This window comes from Colossoma macropomum, unplaced genomic scaffold, assembly GCF_904425465.1.
Source record: "Colossoma macropomum unplaced genomic scaffold, Colossoma_macropomum, whole genome shotgun sequence".
In the NCBI taxonomy this organism is placed as follows: Eukaryota; Metazoa; Chordata; class Actinopteri; order Characiformes; family Serrasalmidae; genus Colossoma; species Colossoma macropomum.
In genome coordinates this window covers 10,089,912-10,112,036 of record NW_023494794.1, presented here as the reverse complement: position 1 = coordinate 10,112,036, position 22,125 = coordinate 10,089,912, and the positions used below count along the sequence as shown (strand labels likewise).

At 41.0% G+C, this 22,125-nt stretch overlaps 3 protein-coding genes across 3 annotated transcripts in view; 2 read left to right on the top strand and 1 right to left on the bottom strand.

Moving 5' to 3' along the window:
- Positions 1-1,567, top strand: part of sptbn4a (spectrin, beta, non-erythrocytic 4a) — a 32,009-nt gene extending 30,442 nt beyond the window's left edge. The window contains exons 12-13 of the mRNA XM_036580139.1: positions 949-1,033; positions 1,238-1,567. Of these exons, the coding sequence (XP_036436032.1) occupies positions 949-1,033; positions 1,238-1,452 (300 nt within the window). The 3' untranslated portion in view covers positions 1,453-1,567. The remainder of the gene's footprint in view (positions 1-948; positions 1,034-1,237) is intronic.
- Positions 1,209-21,108, top strand: LOC118815062 (spectrin beta chain, non-erythrocytic 4-like). The gene is made up of 8 exons (XM_036580996.1): positions 1,209-1,419; positions 1,606-2,573; positions 2,967-3,027; positions 3,487-3,740; positions 14,880-15,050; positions 16,203-16,245; positions 17,697-18,021; positions 21,035-21,108. The coding sequence occupies exons 2-8, from the start codon at positions 1,669-1,671 to the stop codon at positions 21,106-21,108; spliced, it is 1,833 nt and encodes a 610-aa protein (XP_036436889.1). The 5' UTR covers positions 1,209-1,419; positions 1,606-1,668.
- On the bottom strand, positions 6,226-11,610 carry LOC118814506 (zinc finger protein 135-like). Its single transcript, XM_036580140.1, has 4 exons — positions 11,384-11,610; positions 7,608-8,505; positions 7,332-7,522; positions 6,226-7,082 (listed from the first exon to the last, which is right to left on the bottom strand). The coding sequence occupies exons 2-4, from the start codon at positions 8,355-8,357 to the stop codon at positions 6,665-6,667; spliced, it is 1,359 nt and encodes a 452-aa protein (XP_036436033.1). The 5' UTR covers positions 8,358-8,505; positions 11,384-11,610; the 3' UTR covers positions 6,226-6,664.
- Positions 21,109-22,125: the final 1,017 nt, after the last annotated feature.

Here is a 22,125-nt window from a genome sequence, read left to right as displayed (position 1 = left end):
TGGACAGTGATTGGACACGGTGTTTAAAAACTCCAGCAGCACTGCTGTGTCTGATCCACACATACCAGCGCAGCACACACACTAACACACCACCAGGACATCAGTGTCACTGCAGTGCTGAGAACCACCCACATAATGCTCTGTGGGGGTCCTGACCACTGAATAACAGTGTAAAAGGGGCTAACAAAGAATGCAGAGAAACAGATGGACTACAGTCTGTATAATTGTAGAACTACAAAGTGCTCCTGTCTAGTAAGTGGAGCTGATAAAATGGACAGTGAGTGCAGAAAAGAGAAGGTGGACTTAATGAAGTGGTCTGGTGGCGCATATATGCATTGACAACATAATGGATTCTAAAATTACTGGAAAAATTGCATAACATCAAAAACAAAGTTCTAATAAAAATTCATACCCTTGGGCATGGCTGTGTCTGGCTATAAGCAGTTGCTTAGGGCCCCAAGCCACCAGGGGGACCCATTGTGCATATAGTATTTAATTTGATCATTTACTATTTATTTACTTGAGACTTATTCGTTGTTTTACAGTCTTAACTTATTTTCTGTTCCTATTCAAAATAAATGTAGTACTAATTCTGTTTCCTTCTTGCATACAACATAATATAATAGGGTTGGATGGGGCACCAAGTAAGATGTTTTGGTATATGAAACATTCAGAAAACTATCCTGCCTGAAAAAGTCTCGTAATTAAAAAGAGGTGATCAAATCTCACTGCAGATAAGACAAAGTATCACTAATAGATAATTACACTACATTATTGCTTTTTGCATTATTTACTTCTTGTTTTTCCCAAAAGACACAAAACTGTTATTATAAACCTTTTAAAACAATAGCATATGCTGGCCTACACAACATAACAGTTCATGCATTTATAGATTCTGTTGTTCCTGTAAGTACTGCATGCTCCTTCTCCATCTCTTTCTTAATTAAGGTGAAGGAAAAGTTGGATTATGTGATGGCAAAGCAGAAAGATCTGAATGATAAGTGGGAGCAGCACTGGGAGAAACTCCAGCGCAGTAAGAAAATCTTTGTGCTGATAACATTACTACACTTGTTTAGATATGTAAAATGACAAATTTACAAAACATAATTTACTAAATGTTATTTAAATGATGTCCTTATATAACAAAGGATATAACTATACAAATTACATAGTTACTTACATTATGTTCTGGATTATAGTCACTGATTTACACTCAGTGTTTTTGTTGTGTCCATAGTGCAACAGAAGTTACAGTCTGCCCAGCCAAGTGCAGCTGAGCAGGTGTGGCTCACATCCAAGGAGCCAATCAGCAGTAGACATGAGGTCGAGGGTGATGAAGTGGAGCAGCTGATACGCCGGCATGAAGCATTCAGGAAGGCAGCGGCTACGTGGAAGGAACACTTTAGCTCCTTACGGCAGGTCAGCGTGGCAGCGAGCTCTGCTCCAGTCTGATCCATCAAACATCTTATTCTCCATCAATACAGCCATCGAAATATACATTCTTGTCCTTGCATTTATACCTTGCATTTATATCCAGTCCTTCAACAAATCCATCCCCTCTGCATATCCTAACACCACCTCTTCTTCATGCCATGTTTTGCTCAGGCGGAGAAACTGAAGGAGGAGCAGACTAAGCAGCCTTCCACCTCGTCTCTTCTCAACAGACAGATGTTCCCTCTCTCCTGCCTTGTGCCCAGCTCTTCTTCGTCCTCCTCTTCCTCCTCTCTCTTCCGGAACCCTCTCCAGGACACACTGCTCGAGCCCAAGCCCAGTCCTCAAGACCTTGTACATACTGTGGCGCACACAGCCACACACCCACTCACCCACAGGCTCGGATCTGCACTTAATCCATACACACCGGTCATGAATGGCTCTTCCTACCATGGACTAAGCCAACAGGGTGTGCTAGGGCTAGACAGCCCCAGCTACCATGGACTAAACCAACAAGTTGGTGTTCTGGGGGCGAACAGCTCCAGTTACACTGGATTAAATCAACAGGGTGTTTTAGGGGTGGACAGCTCTAGCTACACCGGGCTAAATCAACAGGGTGTCATGGGAGCTGATGGCTCTAGCTATCACAGCCTGAACCATCTCGGTGCCATGGGGGTGACCGAACCTAAACTGGCGTATGCTTGGCAGCATCTGAAGGCTGACTTCCTCCAGCCCAAAATCAACCACATCCACAAGGCTGTCCCACCTCTATTGGAGGCCCACCGTGGCCATCTTATTGGTGGAGCAGCAGATGTCCCTGGGACCCCAGTAGGCATGGACCCTTCCCTGGAGATGATCCACAGCCGGTTGCAGAGGGATCCACGAGGCAGCCGCTCAGACCCCCAGATGGACCACCTGCGCCGGGAGAGGGAGTACCGGCTGGGACGGCAGACGTCCAGCGAGCAGGAGATCCAGGCCAGGCTGAACGAGCTGCCGCTGATTGTGCGGCAGGAACGTTACCGCCGGCGACTGGAGCGTCAGTCGTCCAGCGAGCAGGAGGGAAGCGGAAAACACAGACTGCAGAGGCAGGACTCCAGTGACCAGGAGTCTGGGAAAGAAGGGTCAGACAAGAGGCAATCAGGGTGAGAAATAGTGTATGACTTTGCATACGAATATGTGGTCAAACCATGCAGTCTATTAAAAAGCTATGATGCCAAAAGTTTTTTTCTTTTAACATCACTGTAATGTCCTGCAAATTGAACATTTCCGTGAACAGGGCTAGTTCTCAATGCTGAGCCAGGTACAGGACAAACATTAATTTATGGCCATCACTAACAGAAGTGATGCATCCCTTAAATGGATGCTTCATTTATCTTTTATAGAACTGCGGTTATGAAAAAAGGAACAGTCCATATTTTAGTAAAGCTGTTGTACAGAAGAAACTAAAAGTGAAAGATGATTACGAGAGTGTGCATGTGTCCTTGACTATGATTGTAGGATGATTTTGTATCTTTGCATCTGTCTTGCCATTGTAGGGAGAAACGCTCCACCATGGCTGAGATAGTGGAACAGGTACAGGAGAGAGAAGCGTGCCATGTGAGTACTACTGCTTCATTTATTGTATAAATGGGAAGATCAAGTAAAGGTGTGGCTCACTAGCAGATTTCATTTGGGTTATAACACGGCAACACATTAATCATTGCTAGGGATGAACCGATATAGGAACCAATGACAATACAAAACCATTCAGAAAATGTAGAAATCGCAACTAGATCCACCTGGATTAGCATTACAGAGAAATATAAAGGGTTAGAAATATAGTCAAATTTGTGGTCTATCTCAGAAAAGAAGGTACCGTGGCTTTATCTGCTAACTAGAGACCACTGAAAAGTTCACTTACTAGTTACATGGTCCAAACATTTGCTAATTTGATTAAAAAATAAATAAATAAAAAAAAAGCAAGCAGATGCATACATACTAAAAAAAAGAATATAATTAATGAACTGAAAAAATGCTTTTTTTCTGTTTTGCTCTCTCTCTCTCTCTCTCTCTCAGGCGAGAGGGGAGGTCTATCGGCCACCCAGCAGTCTTTCGGCCCCTGTCACGCGTCTTGATCGCCCTCGAGCTCGTGATAGGCCCAAGCCCCGGCGAAGGCCACGTCCCAAAGAGCCTGAGGAGACCCGCCGATCTCGATCTGCCCCTGCACAGAGCATCCCGACCACCCCACAGCCTCCAACACACACTGTCCGCCATGAGGGCTTCTTGTACCGCAAGCATGAGGAAGAGGGCAAGGAGAGGAGCCCCAACAGGTACTAACTTATGCCAACTAAAGATGAGGTATCTTTATATTAGGGGTAGTCAAGTCCAGTCCTGGAGGGCTGCAGTCTAGCACAATGGTTTCTTTAGTCGAAACACGCTTGACTCGACTCCTCTGCTAAAAATCAGGACATTAATGAGATACGTTTGCCAGTAACTTTTGGGCTTGGTGTCTTTTACATATGCAGCCCTTAAACAGTAATTATGACTGTGTCAGAAGTCACAAGATCATGCCAATGTGGACGTTCTGTCAAGACCACACAGATGCGGTGATCACTTGTGCAATAAACAAACAATTGAATCTCTGTGAAAAGGTTGCAGGAGGGAAGGGAAAAGTGGACAAGAGTGAAATGTCTGGGGACCTGTGCTTTACCCAATCCATGATCATTTGAGAAAGACAGTTGTAGAGCAATTGGCTCAAGGGATGGAAAACACAGTAAAAGTTTGAGAAAGGTTTCTTAAAACAATCCACGGCTCTCATCCTCAGCAGTACTTGAATTCGAGCATGTGATCCAAAAAAAGTCCCAAACTACACAATGCATTTTTTTTTAGATTTATTGAAAAACTTCTCAAAAACCATAAGTCTTGACAAAAGTAAAAAAAGTACATAAAGAGTAAATATCGGATAAGAGAAAAATGAAATGTCACAATGTCATAAAAAGACATTCAACAAAACCTGATAAGCCTCCATGACTGGAGTTTCCCACGCCTGCTTTAAACCATTATCCATGTGAACACATTAATTAATAAATGAAACATAAACGTTAGGAGCACTATCTTAATGACCTCTTCAAAACAAACCTTACAGCAGTACTTTAGAAAGAACTCTTGCATTGGATGAAAATAACCAAAACACATTGTTTAAATACACTTTTTAGATTTTCTGAAAAGCATCTAATACACATTTCACATAAACTTAACAAAATTAATAAAGCACATAGAAACAGAGTAAATATCAAAAAAGAGAAAAGATCATGAAATACACACAATGTCATAAAAAGACTAAATACTGACTGTCCTGTTTGGGGAAAGGTAAACGCTCTTCACAGCTCTACCCAAGGCTTGAGCTCTAATGAACTCAGCTTAGACGGCACATCCATTTCTCCAATGTGTGGCAAGATGGATGCGTCTGTCCTTCCCTTGCCCCCCGTTCCACCTCACCACACCCCAGACACACTATACAAACTTCTGCACCACATGGGAATGGGCCAGTTCCAATCACCTACATGCAGCACAACATATTTAGTTAACAAGATGGTCTTGTTTCCTAATCTATACTACTTACGCGCATGACTTTACAGCGGTACTGGATGGGCTCTTTTTTTTTGTTTAAGATAAAAGTGCAGTGTTCTATACTGTAAGAGAAGAAGGACAAAGTAGGACGTTTCATTTTACATGCTTACAAAACAAACCTAAAAAATCCTTTAAATTGTTCAATTTAAATCATTATGCATGTGAATACATCTGTTAAATGAAGTAACAAAAATCAGGACCACTTCACTGAACTTTTTTTTTCCTGCTGACCACCAAAACTGACTGACCAGTTGTAGCTTAGTAATTGTAACTAGGTCCACAAGGGCATGTATTCAGAACTTCACACTGCACTGCAGCTTTGTTTGTCAATCAATAAAATCAATCAAAATATTAATAAAAACATCGTTATACATTAGAAGATTTTTGAAGTTTAAAAAACATTATTAGGCTTATTTGGGGCTCTGCACGCAATTTATCTTTCTGCACCTCAAGCTGCTTGAGTTTCTGCGACCCGCCCCTAAAACGGCCAACAGTTAGTAATGAAAGCAACTGGTCACGCTGTAATGAAAATATATCATTAACTTAAACAGTGCATGGCTACTGCAGGTTTTGAAAAAAGCAAATAAAATTTAAAAATACAAGCACACAAATCTTCACTGTGCTTACATTATAAAAGTTCAGAAGTTATTATTATTATAGTTCAGAACTTATCAGAACTTATTTTAATTGTTATTATCATTGTTAACTAGATTATTAACCTACAAACAAAAACACAAGGAGAGGCGTAGGATGTGCTACATACAGCTGCAGCTTTGGTATTAATGACTGTTTGCACTCATGTATTTAAGTGATTATGCAGAGACCTGTATGGAGTTAGTTGTATATTGAATCATGCATCCCAAATCTTGCAGAACTGAAGCTTGTTGTTGCTTAGATGTTAAACAAGTAGCCTCTTTAACAGGTGTGTCAAAATGTGTCCGAAAATTGCGAGTACGCTACTGCATCAGTATTTAATTTTGTATTTATGGGTGGAACATTGGCTTTCGTATGTTGTCACTTCCTGGTTGTGATGTTGTAAATCCAGCAGGGTAGCACAATGATGTTTTTCCTAAAGCGCCAGGACAGCAAGCACCGCCGGGACTGAACCTGCTCTTCCATGCAGGAGGCATAGAAACTTAACCATTCGACCAAACAGCAATTACAAAACACACTCGAGACGTTAAAATGTTGCCATAACTCAACTCTAATGGAAATTCAGTAGCCCAGTTGCTCTCGTGCACAAAAATGTGCTTGTAGTTCTGATGTAAATAGCTGTTATTCTTTTCGTTTTATTTTGCAGAACGGTAAATAGTGATTTTGTAATTTTGTATTATGCTTTTTGTTTAAAGATGGGGTTTAAAGACAGGGTTAGTTCGATTTCTGTTCACACAACCCAAAAATGTCTGCACGTGCATTACGTCCAGCCAGAGACAGAGCTTTACGGAACATGATGTTTTATGTCAGTATCGAGCAGTTTGGAACACTGTGACCATGATGCATAAAAACACAAAGTGAATAACAAAACAAATAGGCTATAACAAACATACCATCACGTCAGCACCACCAGGTCCAAGCAAAGGCCTCTGCTATTCCATTCATCCCCACAGTCTCAAAAAACAAGTGATTACACCTTATTGTGAGAGAGCTGGTGTACAGTGAGAGCACTCTGTTGAGTAAAACACTTTCCACACTGTGAGCACTCGTAAGGCTTCAGTCCGGTGTGAATGCGCTGATGTACTTGGAGACTACCCCGCTGAGAAAAACTCTTCCCGCACTGTGAGCACTGATACGGCTTCTCTCCGGTGTGAACGCGCTCGTGTTGTCTGAGACTACTTTGTTGAGCAAAGCCCTTCCCACACTCTGAGCAGGAATACGGTTTCTCTCCTGTGTGAGTGCGCAGGTGACTTTTAAGAGAACCTATGTGAGTAAAACTCGCCTCGCACTGCGAGCATTTGTACGGCTTCTCTCCTGTGTGAATGCGCTGGTGTATTTTGACACTCTTCTTTTCAGTAAAACTTTTCCCACACTCGGAGCACTCATACCTCTGTCCTGTGTGAATTTTCATGTGCAGTTTAAGGTAGTTCTTAAATGCGAAAGTTTTCCCACATTCTGAGCATCCGTGCCGGGCCTCTCTAGCGTGAGTGCGCTGGTGCGATCGAAGCTGGCTCTCTTGTGTAAAACTCTGCCCGCACTGTAAGCAAGAATGTGTCTTTTCTCCTGTGCAAGTACGCTGGTGGTGTTTGAGAGAAGGCTTATGAGCGAATGTCTTCCCACACTGTGAGCACGAATACGGCTTTTCTCCGGTGTGAATGCGCTGGTGTACCGTAAGATGAACTCGCTGACTAAAACTCTTCCCACACTCTGAGCAGAAATACGGTTTCTGTCCGGTGTGAACGCGCTGGTGGAGAGTGTGTGCGCTCTTATAAGCAAAACTCTTCCCGCACTGTGAGCAGTTGTACGGCTTCTCGTTCGTGTGAGTGCGCTGGTGTAACCGGAGTTCACCCTGACGAGCAAAACTCTTCCCACACTGTGAGCAGTCGAACGGTTTCTCTCCCTGTGTGAATGACCTGGTGTATCTGGAGACTCCTGCGGAAAGTAAAACACTTCCCGCACTGTGAGCAATAATACGGCTTCACTCCTGTGTGAATGCGCTGGTGTGTTTTTAGACCACTCTGTTGAGCGAAGCTCTTCCCACACTCCGAGCACTCGTACGGCTTTTCTCCAGTGTGAACGCGCTGGTGTATTTTCAGAACGCCTCTGTCGCTAAAGCTCTTCCCACACTCTGAGCACTCGTACGGCTTTTCTCCTGTGTGAATGCGCCGGTGTAGTTTGAGACCGCGTTTGTCGCTAAAGCTCTTCCCACACTCTGAGCAGTCATACGGCTTTTCTCCTGTGTGAATGCGCTGGTGATTATTTAGACCATATTGCTGAACAAAACCCTTCCCGCACTCCGAGCACTCGTACGGCTTCTCTCCAGTGTGAGTGCGCAGGTGTACTTGGAGTCTTTCTTTAGACGCAAAACTCTTTTCGCACTGCCAGCAGTCGTGCGGCTTCTTTCCTGTGTGAAGGTACTGGTGCATTCGGAGACCACTACGTGTATTAAAATGATTCCCACACTTCGAGCACTCATACGGCTTCTCTCCTGTGTGAATGCGCTGGTGTACTTTAAGAGCCCCTTTGTCTCTAAAGCTTTTCCCGCACTCTGAGCAGTCATACGGCTTCTCTCCAGTGTGAATGCGCTCGTGTTGTTGGAGGTACCTCCTCTGAGCAAAGCTCTTTCCACACTCAGAGCAGTCGTGAGTTTTCTTCTTCCCCATGTTTTAATTCGTTTGTGTCCAAGAAGTGAGGAAAGTACCAAAAGACAAATCGATCTTTCCTTATTTCAGCTGTCAGATGTTCGCCTTCTGATGAGTTTGTACAGCTAAATTTGAGCTGGACATACAGATAAGACGGTGTCATTTACTTCTGGAGGAGGGAAAAAAAAAAGCAAAATTAGAAACTCAATGTAAAATTTGGCATCACATTGTTGTTTGGACAGTACAATACAATTTCTTTACAAAAGTAAAGCAGTAGTAGGGAGTGTAGACTTCTGCTGGCAAAATGTTGATTTTTTTAGACTGCCTCTACCTGTGTAATTAAAATAGAGGTGTTCAGGCCCACCCAGCAATTTACAGTCTCCCCCCATCTAGGAGCCAGGATGACTCATATCTCTACAACAATGCTACTGCTGGATTGGGGAGCTATAGATAACCAGATGTAACATAGGCTAACTATTGGAGGTCGTTACATGACAAGAGAATTACTATCCACAGCCCCCACATATCACCCAAGAAAGACAAACAAAATGCAAACGAGATTAACACAAAAAGCAAAGGAACGAGAAGAAGGTTCAAGAGAAATTACAAAAGGCAATAAAAGCAAATAAATAAAGGAGTAAGTAGTATATATGGGCATTTTAACCCTTTTTAGAGCTGAAGAGCCGCAGATTTACACCCACAGTTTCACTCCAGGGGTTTTTCCATGTAAACAAGTCCTTACAGGAAAGTATTCGTATTTCGACCAGTGGCCGGTCTCCTCATTTATAACGTCCCTGATGTAAACAGCGACTGTTCGTGCTGGTTGTTGTGTCGCTATGCATATTACCATTCAGGAAGGGATATCGTTTCAAATATACGAATCAACCATTGCTAACCGGTTAAACCATAAGCAGAAACATCAGAAACCAAAAGAAACACTTAATGGTTTCTATGAGTTTTGAGGGATACGTTCAAACGCCAAAGTTTGTTTTATCCTAAAGCTTAATATTATGCTCAGTTTAAGCTGCTTAAAGTGAAGTTTCTTTCAACCGAAAGCTTAAAATATAACGTTAGCCCAACACACATTTATCACATATTTATTGGAAACCCACATAAACCGACCGAAATGTTGATTAGCCTAAAACTTGCTAAGAAAAATCAAAACAAGTCTTGGCGCATGCGCTGAATGGCACTGGCTTGAACCTGCTGGAGTGAAGTGCTGAAGTGCTGGACTGTGGCTCTGCAGACAGGTATCATCAGACAGCCCTGCATTTAACAATACTAAAACATTTAAAGAAGATAGATTCCTACTCAAAGGAGTCCTGGGCCTCGCTTCACTTGGACATGACTCAAAACAGAAGGCATGCAAACTGGGCTCAGTGCTGTTTTCTAGATAAGGTTAACTACCCATGCCATGGCCACAGAACCATTCGGTGGGATGACATAATGATGTAGCTATTCACACGTTTGCTCCATGTTTAAGTCAGTTTTATGGATTTTAAAACCACCACTCATGAATGAATGTCAAAGCTTCACTCTAACAAGTGCTGCTAACTGTCACCTGAATCCATGACCAATCTACCCGACCTATCCATGCTCTGGCCATGAATGTATTCTGTTTCACATATCGCTGTGAGACTGGAGATTGTTCATTTTTAACAGCTCTTGTTTTGTTGCAGCCTGGACTGGGTGTGTTTTAGTCATCGTTAGGAAAGCGTTAGGTGTTTAAATGCTGCTATATCATGGCAGAAACAGAAGGCAAAACAGAGTGTTGCCTTAAGCCATATCAATAAAGTAAAAAGAAGTATTCTGCGACACTAGCTAGGTTTAGGATTATTTACAGGATTACCCATCTTGCTCAGTCAGACAGACACTGTATTCCGAATGGCCTCAATCGGACTGGTCTGTTCCAATTAAGGTGTTTACATGGACGTAGTCTAGTCTGATTGAGCCATCAGTGCAGCCAGATTATCAGGCTGCATGTAAATGTGGCTACTGACCAGATATTATTTGGGCTGTGGTGGTCCTCGGATGGTCCCTTGGATGGCTGAAAAATTACACACAACAGGGGATTGTAGTGATGTTTCCTCCTGATACTCTGGAGTATTTGTTTAAAAAACAAAAACAAACCCCGTGCTTTATTTTGAGGAACTACAATGCATGGTTCATATTATATTAAGAAATCTGCAATCATGATGCAGACACGTCCACTGACTCAGCTTTGAGACAATACCACATACTAGTGCCTTGATTTAGACTGCATGTATAAGATGCCACACGGCCTATGGAAGAACAGTTAAAGGACTACAGCTAGGTTATATGTGAATAAGATTATGTATATGGTTAATTAGGAGATTTGCTATGAACACCAGCTGTACATTATTACTCAAGTTGCCTTGAAGCTGATGCATTTCTTTGCAACCTGAACTGCATGTTAGTTACTCATTACCTTTACTCCTGGAAGAAAGAGTCACTAATGCGCACCGTTTGAAATAACTGATTCTGATGCAGCTTGACGGCTTCAGAAAGCTACAGCAACTAACTGTAAACATACTATGTGCATCTGTACAGTGAAGCAGATAAAATGGCCAATGGATGTAGGTAGACAGTAGCTGTACGTTTAAGTTAGCTACCTATATAAAAAAAAAAAAAATCAACGTATGATGGTAAGATAATTTGTAGACGGTCCCTTAATTCTCCCAACAGTCGGAGCAGTTCACAGAAATAAAACACCGGGTCTACATTTTAAAAAGACACACCTTTCTTTTTCGCTTTCAAATGTAAAAACAACGTATCTGCGCAATAAACCACGCTAGCTACGAAGTTAGCTTCTTAGTTGAATTTTCCGTTCCACCTTAAATGGTGCAGCAGACTGTGTAACGTTAAGCCTTTTAAGGTGGAACGGAAAATTCGAATAAGAAGCTCAATAAGTTCCAGTTCCAGGCAAGTCTATACAAACTCGGCTAACGGCCCGATATAAAACATTAAACGGACTTTCAGCACTTTCACAGCCAATTTAACTCACTAAAAAAGCTGTAGCTACTTACATTTCTCACAAGCTGAACTCCAGCCCGTCTCCACGGCGGAGTCTCAACCGCCAAACAAACCGGCGTTTTAAGCATGAAGCGCTTTTTTCCTTTGGTGGGTGTCTGTCGCAGCGTTTTACATCTCAATTCCTGTAATAAATCTTTATCTAAACTTTCCTACTGACTTGGCCGCCCAAACGCACACTAGGTCCTTGTGGTGGTCTCTCCACTCCGTCCGCTCGGTGGCGTTGCATTAGCACTGGCAGCGCCCTCAGGCAGCTATATGAGAGCCTGGCTTACGTTCAGTTATTTCCGAGCAGGACGCATGCGCAGACGTGAAAGCGCGCTGAAAGCTGATTGGATAATAATTAGACTTCTTCATATGTTAAAATAAAACAGCCACGATATTTAACTGCTGTTCGTCTAATGTTAACTAAGGGAGCTCTAACATTCCGGTTTACTGCTTATTTCCCCAGTTAAACTGGGTTAAATGGGAAGGTTTGCTGTGAAATGGTTCATTGTAGTGAAGCTTGGATTTATTTACAGTGGTGGTGATAGGAAGCAGACATCATATCACAAATATTTTATTTACTGTCCAAAAGGACCTGAGTTTTCATATGTAATGTTGATAATGATAAAATAGAGTACTTTTTAAAAAAATATTTTTATATGTGTGCTGTTTTGCCTTACAATGCCCTTCATTTACCTTTCCACTATGCATAGGGAAGAACAGGGCACAAACACATTTGGGTTTTTATTAAAAAATTTAAAAAATATTTAAGCTGGAATAATCATGTTTGTATACAAGCAACATATATACGTCCCTGCTACAAACTGACACTTGAACTTTGTTTCTGGCACCTACTGCTCATGTACAGTTCCACCGAAAATGATGGGAAGCACAATGTTACAGTTTACCCCACAGGTGGGTTCACAGTAAGATCAGTTTAACACTTGCTAGAAAAGTCTGATGAATTAGTACAAACAAAGTTAATTCAGTAGAATTCTATGTTATAAGAAACACATGTATTTTCAAACCATGCTGCATTATATATTATCTATCTGTAAGACAGACAGACAGATAACTCAGTTTATATACACACACATATCAAATTATATATGAAAACTGACATGAGACTGTGTGTCAAACAGTAACACATCTATTTTTTGTGCAGTGAAGGACAGCAAATTAAAAACATTACACATCAGTAAAATTTCTGAATTTTCTGAATAACTACAGCTTTACCAGCTGTTAATGTCATTAATATACTGACTCATTAATCAGTATATTAATGTTCATTAATATACTGATTAAAACAAACATATTAACATCTGAAAGATACTAATGAAGTGAAGAAAATTCCTGTTTGCAGATGTTTTCTCTTTTTTTGTCTTAAAATCTGTGTGAACATCTGGAACAAAAAAGAAAACGTTTCCCTTGTCTTTGTTTACTAAAGGTGGCTTAATCGTAACACTGTGTAACAACTAACCCTGCAGTATGGAGGCTGTACTTAAGCCCAGCTAGCACTTGCTGTAAGCTTGTCACTGCTTCAAAACATTGTATTGTAGCCAACAGGATGGTGATTAAAGTAATGTAAGATTGTATTTTGTGATTTACACAAACAGCTCAGTAACCGAAAAAAAACCTTGCATTGAAAAAAATGACTTACATGCCCTGAAAACACTCTTTGGCACAGACCTCTTTAAAATACTGACAAACCGGTCTGAATTTTGGTGGGAGACCGGCTGGTAAGTGTGGTAATGTGTCCAGAAGCTCATGCTGCTTGACCTTGTATAACAACATGCAAAGTCCATGTTAAATTGTGCCCAGTGTTAGGTTGCTCCCCTACATTAAAACTTTCTCAGACATCAGACAGCGTATTAATAACAATTCCATGTAATAACTTTCCGTAAGGGAGCTTTTTGGACATCTGCTTCCTATCACCACCACTGTGAATAAGTCTGACTTGGTAAGTTTCTAACAGAAAATTTCCCATCAAACCACTCTGAATGACTCTGTTCACATCTTATCCATTTAATTATAGTGATTTTTTTTTTTTTAAAAAATGGTGGATTTTCCCTTTAACTTTCTCAAAACCAAGAGACTCCAAATAAAACAAACAGCTTTAGTCCAAATCAAATACACAAAAACACAGTCCCACTAACATGCAGATATAAGGGTCATTGACTTGATGACTATCCGCGTCAGACAGCAGGTCAGGAGTGACCTGTCACAGTTAAGATGGCTTGGGGGGGCTACATGATGATCATACTATACATGAAATACATTATAATATGTTAATGATAGTTAATTGTACTAAAGCCAAATCCAAACCTTGTTCAAACTGATGGAGATCTGTGTGCTGAAGAGGCCAACCTCACCTAAACAAAGCAGACTCAGTTTTCATTCAGAAACAGCTCTAAGTCATAATGACTTTATTTTGAGGCAGCGGTTTTTGAACTGTTTCTAGATACTAGTGTCTAAGTTTTCAAAGAGCTTTAGCTAAATTAATCATCTAATCAAACATAACACTCAGTTTTTTCACAATGTGATAGGTCTGCATTCCCACCTGAATTTTTTTGTGATTGCCCCCAGATGTTCACATCTAGCCCAGTGAGACAACACAATACAGTTCAGCTCCTGTTTGTAGAACATTTTGCCTTCATCAATTTAGCATTAGTGGTTCAGTCACAGAGTTTCACCTGAATCCTGATTTTTGTTTACAGCTGCTTGAAAATCAAATACCATTTATTCAATACCACATACAAATGAAATAAACACTACAGAGGCTGCTTTGTAGACTGTGGCTATTGAATTGACCATGGCTAGTCCTGGGGCTATTGAAGAAGATTGTGACTGTGAAATATCATCATTAGCTTAACTAACTGAACTACTATCATTAGCTTACAGCACACATGTCAGGCTCCAGTCCTTGCGGGCCAAACCACTGCAGGCTTCAGCTCACTGCCTCATTAAACACACCTGATTCAGCTTCGTGAGCTGAATTCAGTGCTAGAGGAGTGTACATGCTGATCTCTGCAGCACTTTGGCCCAGAGCGTCCTCAGTTTGACATGTTTAGCTTACAGGATGATGTCACTTATCTTGGTCCATCACCTGATTCTGCTGTTGAGCTTCTTTCTTTGCTAAAGGTAAAAAAAGGGTAAAATCAAATGTAGCCCACCAGCAAAGGTTTGGTGTCTAAATTTTCCTTCTATAATTGTGCACTAGAGCAGTGGAAGCAATGGAAACTTATGACCACCAATCAGCACAAGTTTGAGGTACACAAGTGGTGAATTAGAATTTCTCCAGAACTGTTCTGTGCTTCTGAGGAGAACGTGACACCGGTGATGTGGGAGAATGTGTGTAACATACTGTCATACTGTCATACTGCTGAGAAAGTCATTCTCAGCAGTATGCTATAGTAGTAATAGTAGTAAGTAATAGTAATACTAATAGGCCTATGTCCTTTTTTCGACAGCTCCTACATTGTGATTCTCTCTTTTTCCCATTTTCAGTAAGTCATGGGTGAACCTGTTCTGCGTACTCAACAAAGGAGAGATCGGCTTCTACAAGGATGCGAGGAACACGACAACCCCTTACAACGACGAGCCGCTCCTCAATCTAGCCATCTGCACCTTCGACACCACCAACGGTTACAAGAAGAAGAAGAACGTCTTCATCCTCAGGTACAACTACAGCCTACACTCAGCAGAAAGGGTTCTATATAGTATGGGTTCTTTGGCTTGTAACAATACTGGAACCCATTTTGGTGCTATATAGAACCCTCAAAAAGATTCTATATAGAACCATCTACAGCACATTTCGTATCATTGTAAAGAAGCTTTTCACGATGCAAAGAACCCTTCAATCATGCAGAGGTTTCTTTGAGTGGTCATGGTTCTATATGGAACCATTTTCTTTACTAAAAAAACTCTTGAAGAACCATCTTTTTTAAGAGTGGAGATTTGGCTTGATATTCAAGCACTTTACTATACACTCTTAGCAAAAAAGGTTCTATATAGTACCAAAAAAAGGGTTCTTTGGCTTGTAACAAAAGTGGAAACCTTTTCCGTGCTATGTAGAACCCTTTTCAGAAAGGTGCTATATATAGAACCATCTATAACACATTCTCTATCAATCTAAAGAACCCTTTCTCAATGCAAAGAACCCTTTAATCATGCAAAGGATTCTTTGAGTGTTCATGGTTCCATATAGAACAACTTTCTTAATTAAAGAACCCTTGAAGAACCATCTTTTTTAAAGAGTTTGCCAAAAACAGGCAGCAGTCTCATAATTAAGATTTAAATAGTGACACATTTCAGATAATTATTTGTACACTACCATCCCCCGGATCATGTTTTATTTAAATGGTGAAAAAGTTCTTTAGATTGATGGAGAGTGTGTTGTCTGTGGTTCTATATAGCACCAAAAAGGGTTCTTCTGTTGTCACAAGCTTAACATTGTCATAATAATATAACCCTTTTTGATGCTATATTGAAGCATTTTCAAAAAGGCTTTATATAGAACCATAAACAACACATTCTCCATCAGTCTGAAGAACCATTTCACCATGCAAAGAACCATTTACATTTGCAGATGGTTCTTTGAGTGTTCATGGTTCTATACAGAACCATTGTCTGTATATCTTACCAGATGCAGCTATGAGGTAATAAAAATATGACTATTCGGACGATCCAAAAACCTGATGACCCTGTAACGACTGTAACTGATGTTAGCTACTGCTTCAGAAATTGGTAAAAAAAAACTCAAAAGTGTAAATTATGGGAAAATGTCTAGGTGGATTTTTAACATGTTGCTCTCCGTTTGACCCACCACAGGACCGAAACTGAAGGGGACTATATCTTCTTGGCAAAAGATGAGGTGAGTTTTTTCATCAGCAGTAATAAACTCCAGTGCATTGGACCAGCCAGTGTTACATTAATGAGCTTATTAACGATGCTGCATCTGAATCTCAGCAGAAAAAAACTACAGTTTATTACAATATCTATTCAAACTTCTAAGCTCCTGTAAAAAAAAAAAAAAACTTTTATTCGAGTGCCTGTGAAGTGAAGTGAAGTGCCAGTCACAGGAGAAAGAACGCTGTGAGTTTATGTAATATGACATTTCCATTTTAAGGCATTCTGTCCTAAATTGAAAGGTTATATTTTCCTGTGACCATCAGTGCATTTAATGCACAGTTTGTTTAATGCACAGTGTGTTTAATGCACAGTGTGTTTAATGCACAGTGACATCGTCTGTAAATATGAGCAAAAAAAGACACGAAAAAATGATCTTTGTTCGTCAGCTTGGTCTTAGAATGAAAATATGAGAAAAGTGTATGAATTGTGTTTGAATCTGGTGTTCTACCTTAAGTGGAGCAGCAGTTAATGTAACAGCCGCACCATTTAAGGTGGAATGGGAAAGCAGAATAAGAAGCCAACCCCAGCTTCATAAAATCTTGTCTCATCCGTGCATCTCATAATCTCACCCCTTCAACTCTCAGACACTGCTGGAGTTTGGAAAATATTACAGTCATTAACACTGCAGTACCAGCTGGTCTCAGCTTGTTGCATTAACAAGGCCCTGAGACTCTGCGCAGTGACTATCAAAACTCAGAAAATGTTTTAGAGGGAAAAGGCAGTATATTTGGATGGAAGATTACAGGAAACAAGGTTTTGTCACTTACATGATATATGATATGATGAATTGTGTTTAATATGACCAGAAACGTGAACTAAAAAGGTAAGAAAGACATTAAATTAAATTATACAGCTGTACTCAAAAGTAATTTTTTTTTCTTGAGGCCCCTCATGGAATTTGGCATTTGTGTGCTTTTATATACTAAAATGAGTTATAATTCTTTTTTATATGACCATTTTCCAGCCACTCTTTACCCTTAGAATTAAACAGGCTTCTTTGTTATGTAAATGAGCTCTGTTCTGATTGGTTGTCCTTTATTGTGCCTCAGTCAAAAAGCACTTAAAGATCACTGAAACACTTCTTAGTACTTCAGTATAAATAGGCAGTGCTAACCTGGAGTAGGTGGGTGTATATAAATGAGTTCTTGTGACATCACAGAAAGAGTTCATTCAAAATGAGCTGTTTTTCCAGCTTAGTTACTATAAATAGACCATATACTTTCCATATATGTAGTTTCCACACATAGATGCACACACACACACACACACACACACACACACACACACACCACACACACACACACACACATATATTTTCTTTTATTTTTGAAACTTTAACAACTTTCACTGAAATCTGTTGATTTGAGTTAAATTAAAATTTTAAATTAAAATTTTGTTGGTTTTTTGTTTCAGGAGGATCTTAAGCGCTGGGTCAACAGCATCAACGCCAGCCTGAGTGAGATCGAGGAAATCGCAAAGTGGGAGAAACCAACCACCTCCTCCACCGACCCCGACAAATCAGAACGCAAGGAGCGCTCAGAGGGTGCGGAGCCGTCGGAGAAGAGCGAGAAGTCAGAGAAGTCGGAGCGCTCGGAGCGGTCGGACAAAGGAGAGGCGTCGGAGAAAAGCTCGGAAAAGAGGGACACGTCGGAGAGAGAGCGAGCCGAGAGACGGGAAAGAGAGAGGGGCGAGAGAGAGAGGGGCGAGAGAGGCGAAAGAGAGAGAGGAGAGAGGGGACAAAGAGAAAGAGAAAGAGAGAGGGGAGAGAGAGCAGAGAGAGAGGGAGGAGACAGAGAAAGAGAAAGAGCACGAGGAAGAGAACGAGAAGAAAGAGGAGATCGGGGTTCCAGGGCTTCCAGCACCTCGGGAAAAAGCAAATGATTGGCTGGGCTCGTCCCTCTTCTTCAGATCTTTATTTATCCATCCATCTTTTCATCCATCCACAGAGAGAGGAAGAGAAGAAAGAGAGACTCGTGCTTTTCTTTGTTTTACGAGGCTGATGATGGGTTGAGATGCTGGTGACAGACTGCGTGTTTGCGTATGTGTGTGCGGCCCAAAGAGAAAAGCTACAGCACGGGCTGGAAGGACGATGTCTGAAAGAGTCCCATTGTACGCAGACCTGTTGAGTTGTCCTGCTTTGCTACAATGACAGAGAAAGAAGCTGATGAATGAAGACAAAATGCCCCCAGATATTTAGAAAGCCTTTAACTGAAGCAATATAATGTATGCAGTAGATGATTTACAGTATTATATTATGGTGATTTGTGTGCGTTTGGGAGAACCAAAAATTCAGTCAGTCCTCAGAAAGGACAATGAATGCCTGTCTCAGTGGGGTCCTCAATCACAGAGACACTCATGCACTCACACTTTCTCTCGTGGTGCCCAGATGAATAGATTATGACCAGGGCTGGCCCGAAGAGCCTGAATACTCAAGTGGTTATTCGTTACATTGGTATTTCTCTATTTAGTATTTGGTCATTTTTTATTTTATAAGCCACACAAATGAACTACAGCAAATTTCATTAGCAAAGACCTTTAGGTAGAACAGTGGCGGTTAATATATGGAAAATGTTAAATAAATCAATTGTAGCCAGTTTAGTTAAGGCATACTTATCACTGCACCTCAGAGCGCAACAAACTGCCGCTTTTCACTCCACCATTGAAGCTAAAAAAGCAAAGAGGCCTGAAAAATCACAGTCAATAAAAAGTTAGCTCAACTTAAAGTTCTTAGATAACTGATTACACTGTTGAGGTCTGCATGGGCATGAAACTAAAGCCTGAACACAACCTTTACCTGCGACCTTGAGGCCAGTATCTCCAGTTTCAAGGCCCAAACTGACCAAGCCTTACTTTTACTGCTAAATTTGACGACCGAATCGGACCTGTACCTTTGATTTGAGACCTGGCCTGACCAGGCCTGACTGGTACTGCTAAATTTGGAGCCCAAACTCGACCCGAATCCGCTTGCATACACTAGACAGATTATGGCAGACACTGTTTCACACTGAGCGAGAGCAAAAACAAGAAGAAATGTGCTGGAGTGCGTGAAATTTACATAGACATATTCGCAGAGCATGGACAGTTGCACCACTCAGTAGCCAATTAAAAGACTTGGATGTCTGTGTTTATAAATTCTTAATACACTGAAAAAAAGACAAAACAAACAAAAATTAACAAATTAAGTGGTACCACTTTAAATTATTAGTAAGAAAAGTACCCAGTGCAAAAGTTGAGATAAGAGGATGATGTCCTATGGAGGCAGGTGGTTGGCCGATTTCAGTTCACTTGCACTATTAACACTATTAATACATCAGTGCCGCCTACTGAATATATTTTGAACTGCACTAACAAACATGCTTAAAATGATGGTTAATAATGAAGCGTAAATTTTAATGGGCCTCACTGACCAATACCTTCCCTAAGAAAAAGGGAAAAGTCTACGTCAGATTCATGACGTGTTCTTAAACCGCAGAACTGTTCTCACCTGTGTGCTCTTGAATATGCAGATTCTGTTCTTACCTAAGAACAAATCCCAAATAAGAAAACACCGAATATCAGAATCTTCATGAAAACTGCATAAGTGGGTCTTTAGAAGAAGTTTCTTCTTAGTGGTGGTGAATGAGGCCAGTTGTTTTTAAGGGTGGTTTTGAAACAAGTATTCGTTCGTAGCATGCGATTCGGGCCAGCCCTAGTTACAGCATCATGGTTGAGCTTTAGATAGTTCACACAAATAGGCTAACAAGGCAAGAGAAACCAGCAGGGCACAAGAGCCAGCAGTTAGCATCTGAACTTCGTAGTGTAGTTAAGCCATGTTTTGTGTCTGGAGTCGTAAAAGCCATCTTGAAGACTGAATTCTGTCCATGTTAACAGATAACAGTAAGTGTCAGAAACTATTAAGCCAGTCTATTTGAGATTACTTAATCCCTGATCTACTTACGTCATCCAAAACGGCGTAAAGTCCAAATACGAAATGTTAAGTATGTATGACAGACACCAAGTTAGTGTAATCTCAACCACTTAGGCCATCACAGTACATCCAGTTATCTGTCTGAACTTTAAAAGAACGAGCGAGATGAGGCTGTGTAGGAAGATGCTGCTCTTCGACATGATCTCTCTTTACCTTCATCCTTTGATTGTACAATGATTAGTAGATATTCAAATCGGAGGTGAAGTTGTCATGCTATTAAAAAGTGTACATATATAATATATATAAATATATATTTGTATATATACTAGTTAGCAGACTCACTTCTGTGAGTTGCGGTGAATTACGAATGAAAAAAAAATGATTTTTATTAATCAACTGAAATGTAACGAGCTGAAAAGTAGTACTCGTTTAAATTATTACTGGCTAAAGTGGTTTATGACTTCTAAGTGGTAAACATGCATTGAAGTAGCCTTTGTAGACCCACAGTGTAAACACACAGGCACTCACAGCTCTAAGGACCTTTTTGTTTTGGGCAGGAAGGAAAAAAGTACACAAAAGTATCCACACCGCACACCAGGGTCTGTCACCTAACACAGAGTTTATGTTTTCTACACGTAGACACTCTCATAACATATCGCTGTCAACTATGAGAGAAAGAACGAGACAACTGAAAACAGATATTAGTCTCAGCTGTTTTTGAATGGAGTCGAAACTGGGCCATTTCTAAAGGTTTATTCGTAATGCACTATGCTTGGTGAGGTCAAGCTTTGTGGGTTTTCCTCATTTCTTGACACCACTTGGCCTTTTTTTTCTTGTCTTCCAGGTTTTTCTGTTGTCGGGTGTTTCTTGCGTTCAGATGTTAAGCCCGTGTATGGGAAGCTTCTCAAGTTTCAGTAAGAAGATCCCCATTTCTGCTCCGGAGCAAAAAAGAGAGAGCATGTAGGAGCTGGGACTGTCACAGTTATTACATCATCACCTGATTGCAATTGTTTTCCGCTGTTGTTAGGTTTCACAATCATGTTTACGCCAAACAAACAGAATTTAAACTGTTTTTTATCATTTCGGTTGAGGAAAATACTAGTCTTGCAGGATGTGATCTCGTAACAAAACCTGGGGACAAACGTGAGAACTGTTTGGCTGAATTTTGACTTATTAGATTGGTGAACAAAGTAGGTGAAATTTCTGAACCAGTGCTCAGATTGGATGGGGTATCAACACTGTCCACAAGACAACACATCTGTGGTTGGCTTATCGATGTAATGTAAGTTAGCATGGCTAGCAAGTCCCCCAAAAGTCTCCAATTAAATTGCGTGTGTGGAGACCACGTTACATGCAGCAGCTTAGCTAACGATAGCATCTAGCTACTAAGCTAGTGGGGCATGCACCCGTCCCCTGGGCCCCGATGACGACCGCGAGACCCAAGCCCCACTCCCTCGCAGATTTCATCCTCTTCCTGCTGTCTTCGCTGCGTTTTGTCTGGGCTCCGAGGTCGGGCCCTGCCTTCCTGCCGGCTCTTGCGGCTGTGATCGGGGCCCAGGCGATGGGCGCATGCCACAGCTAGCTTTGCTTGTGTTGTGGACTTAAAATAGACTGTCATGGACATTAAGAAAGCATGGACTAGAGGAATTTGGGGGCAAGTTTTACAGGGGGCGCACCCTTGTTAGCGACAGATTTCACTACAATCCCGCACCCAATGTTTATCAAGTTGTCCCCAGACGTGAATTTTCATTGCGAGATTACACAAGAAAAAAACATCTTTAACTTGTAATTCTGGAGCATTTCTGTTGGTGTGTTTAACACAGTGCAAATTGTAACTTGTGCAAAATTTAAAAAGACAAAAATGGAGCAACAGTGATGATATAAATAAAAGTGTAGAAAATGCATTTATTGGAACAAGTCATGGGATCTTATGAA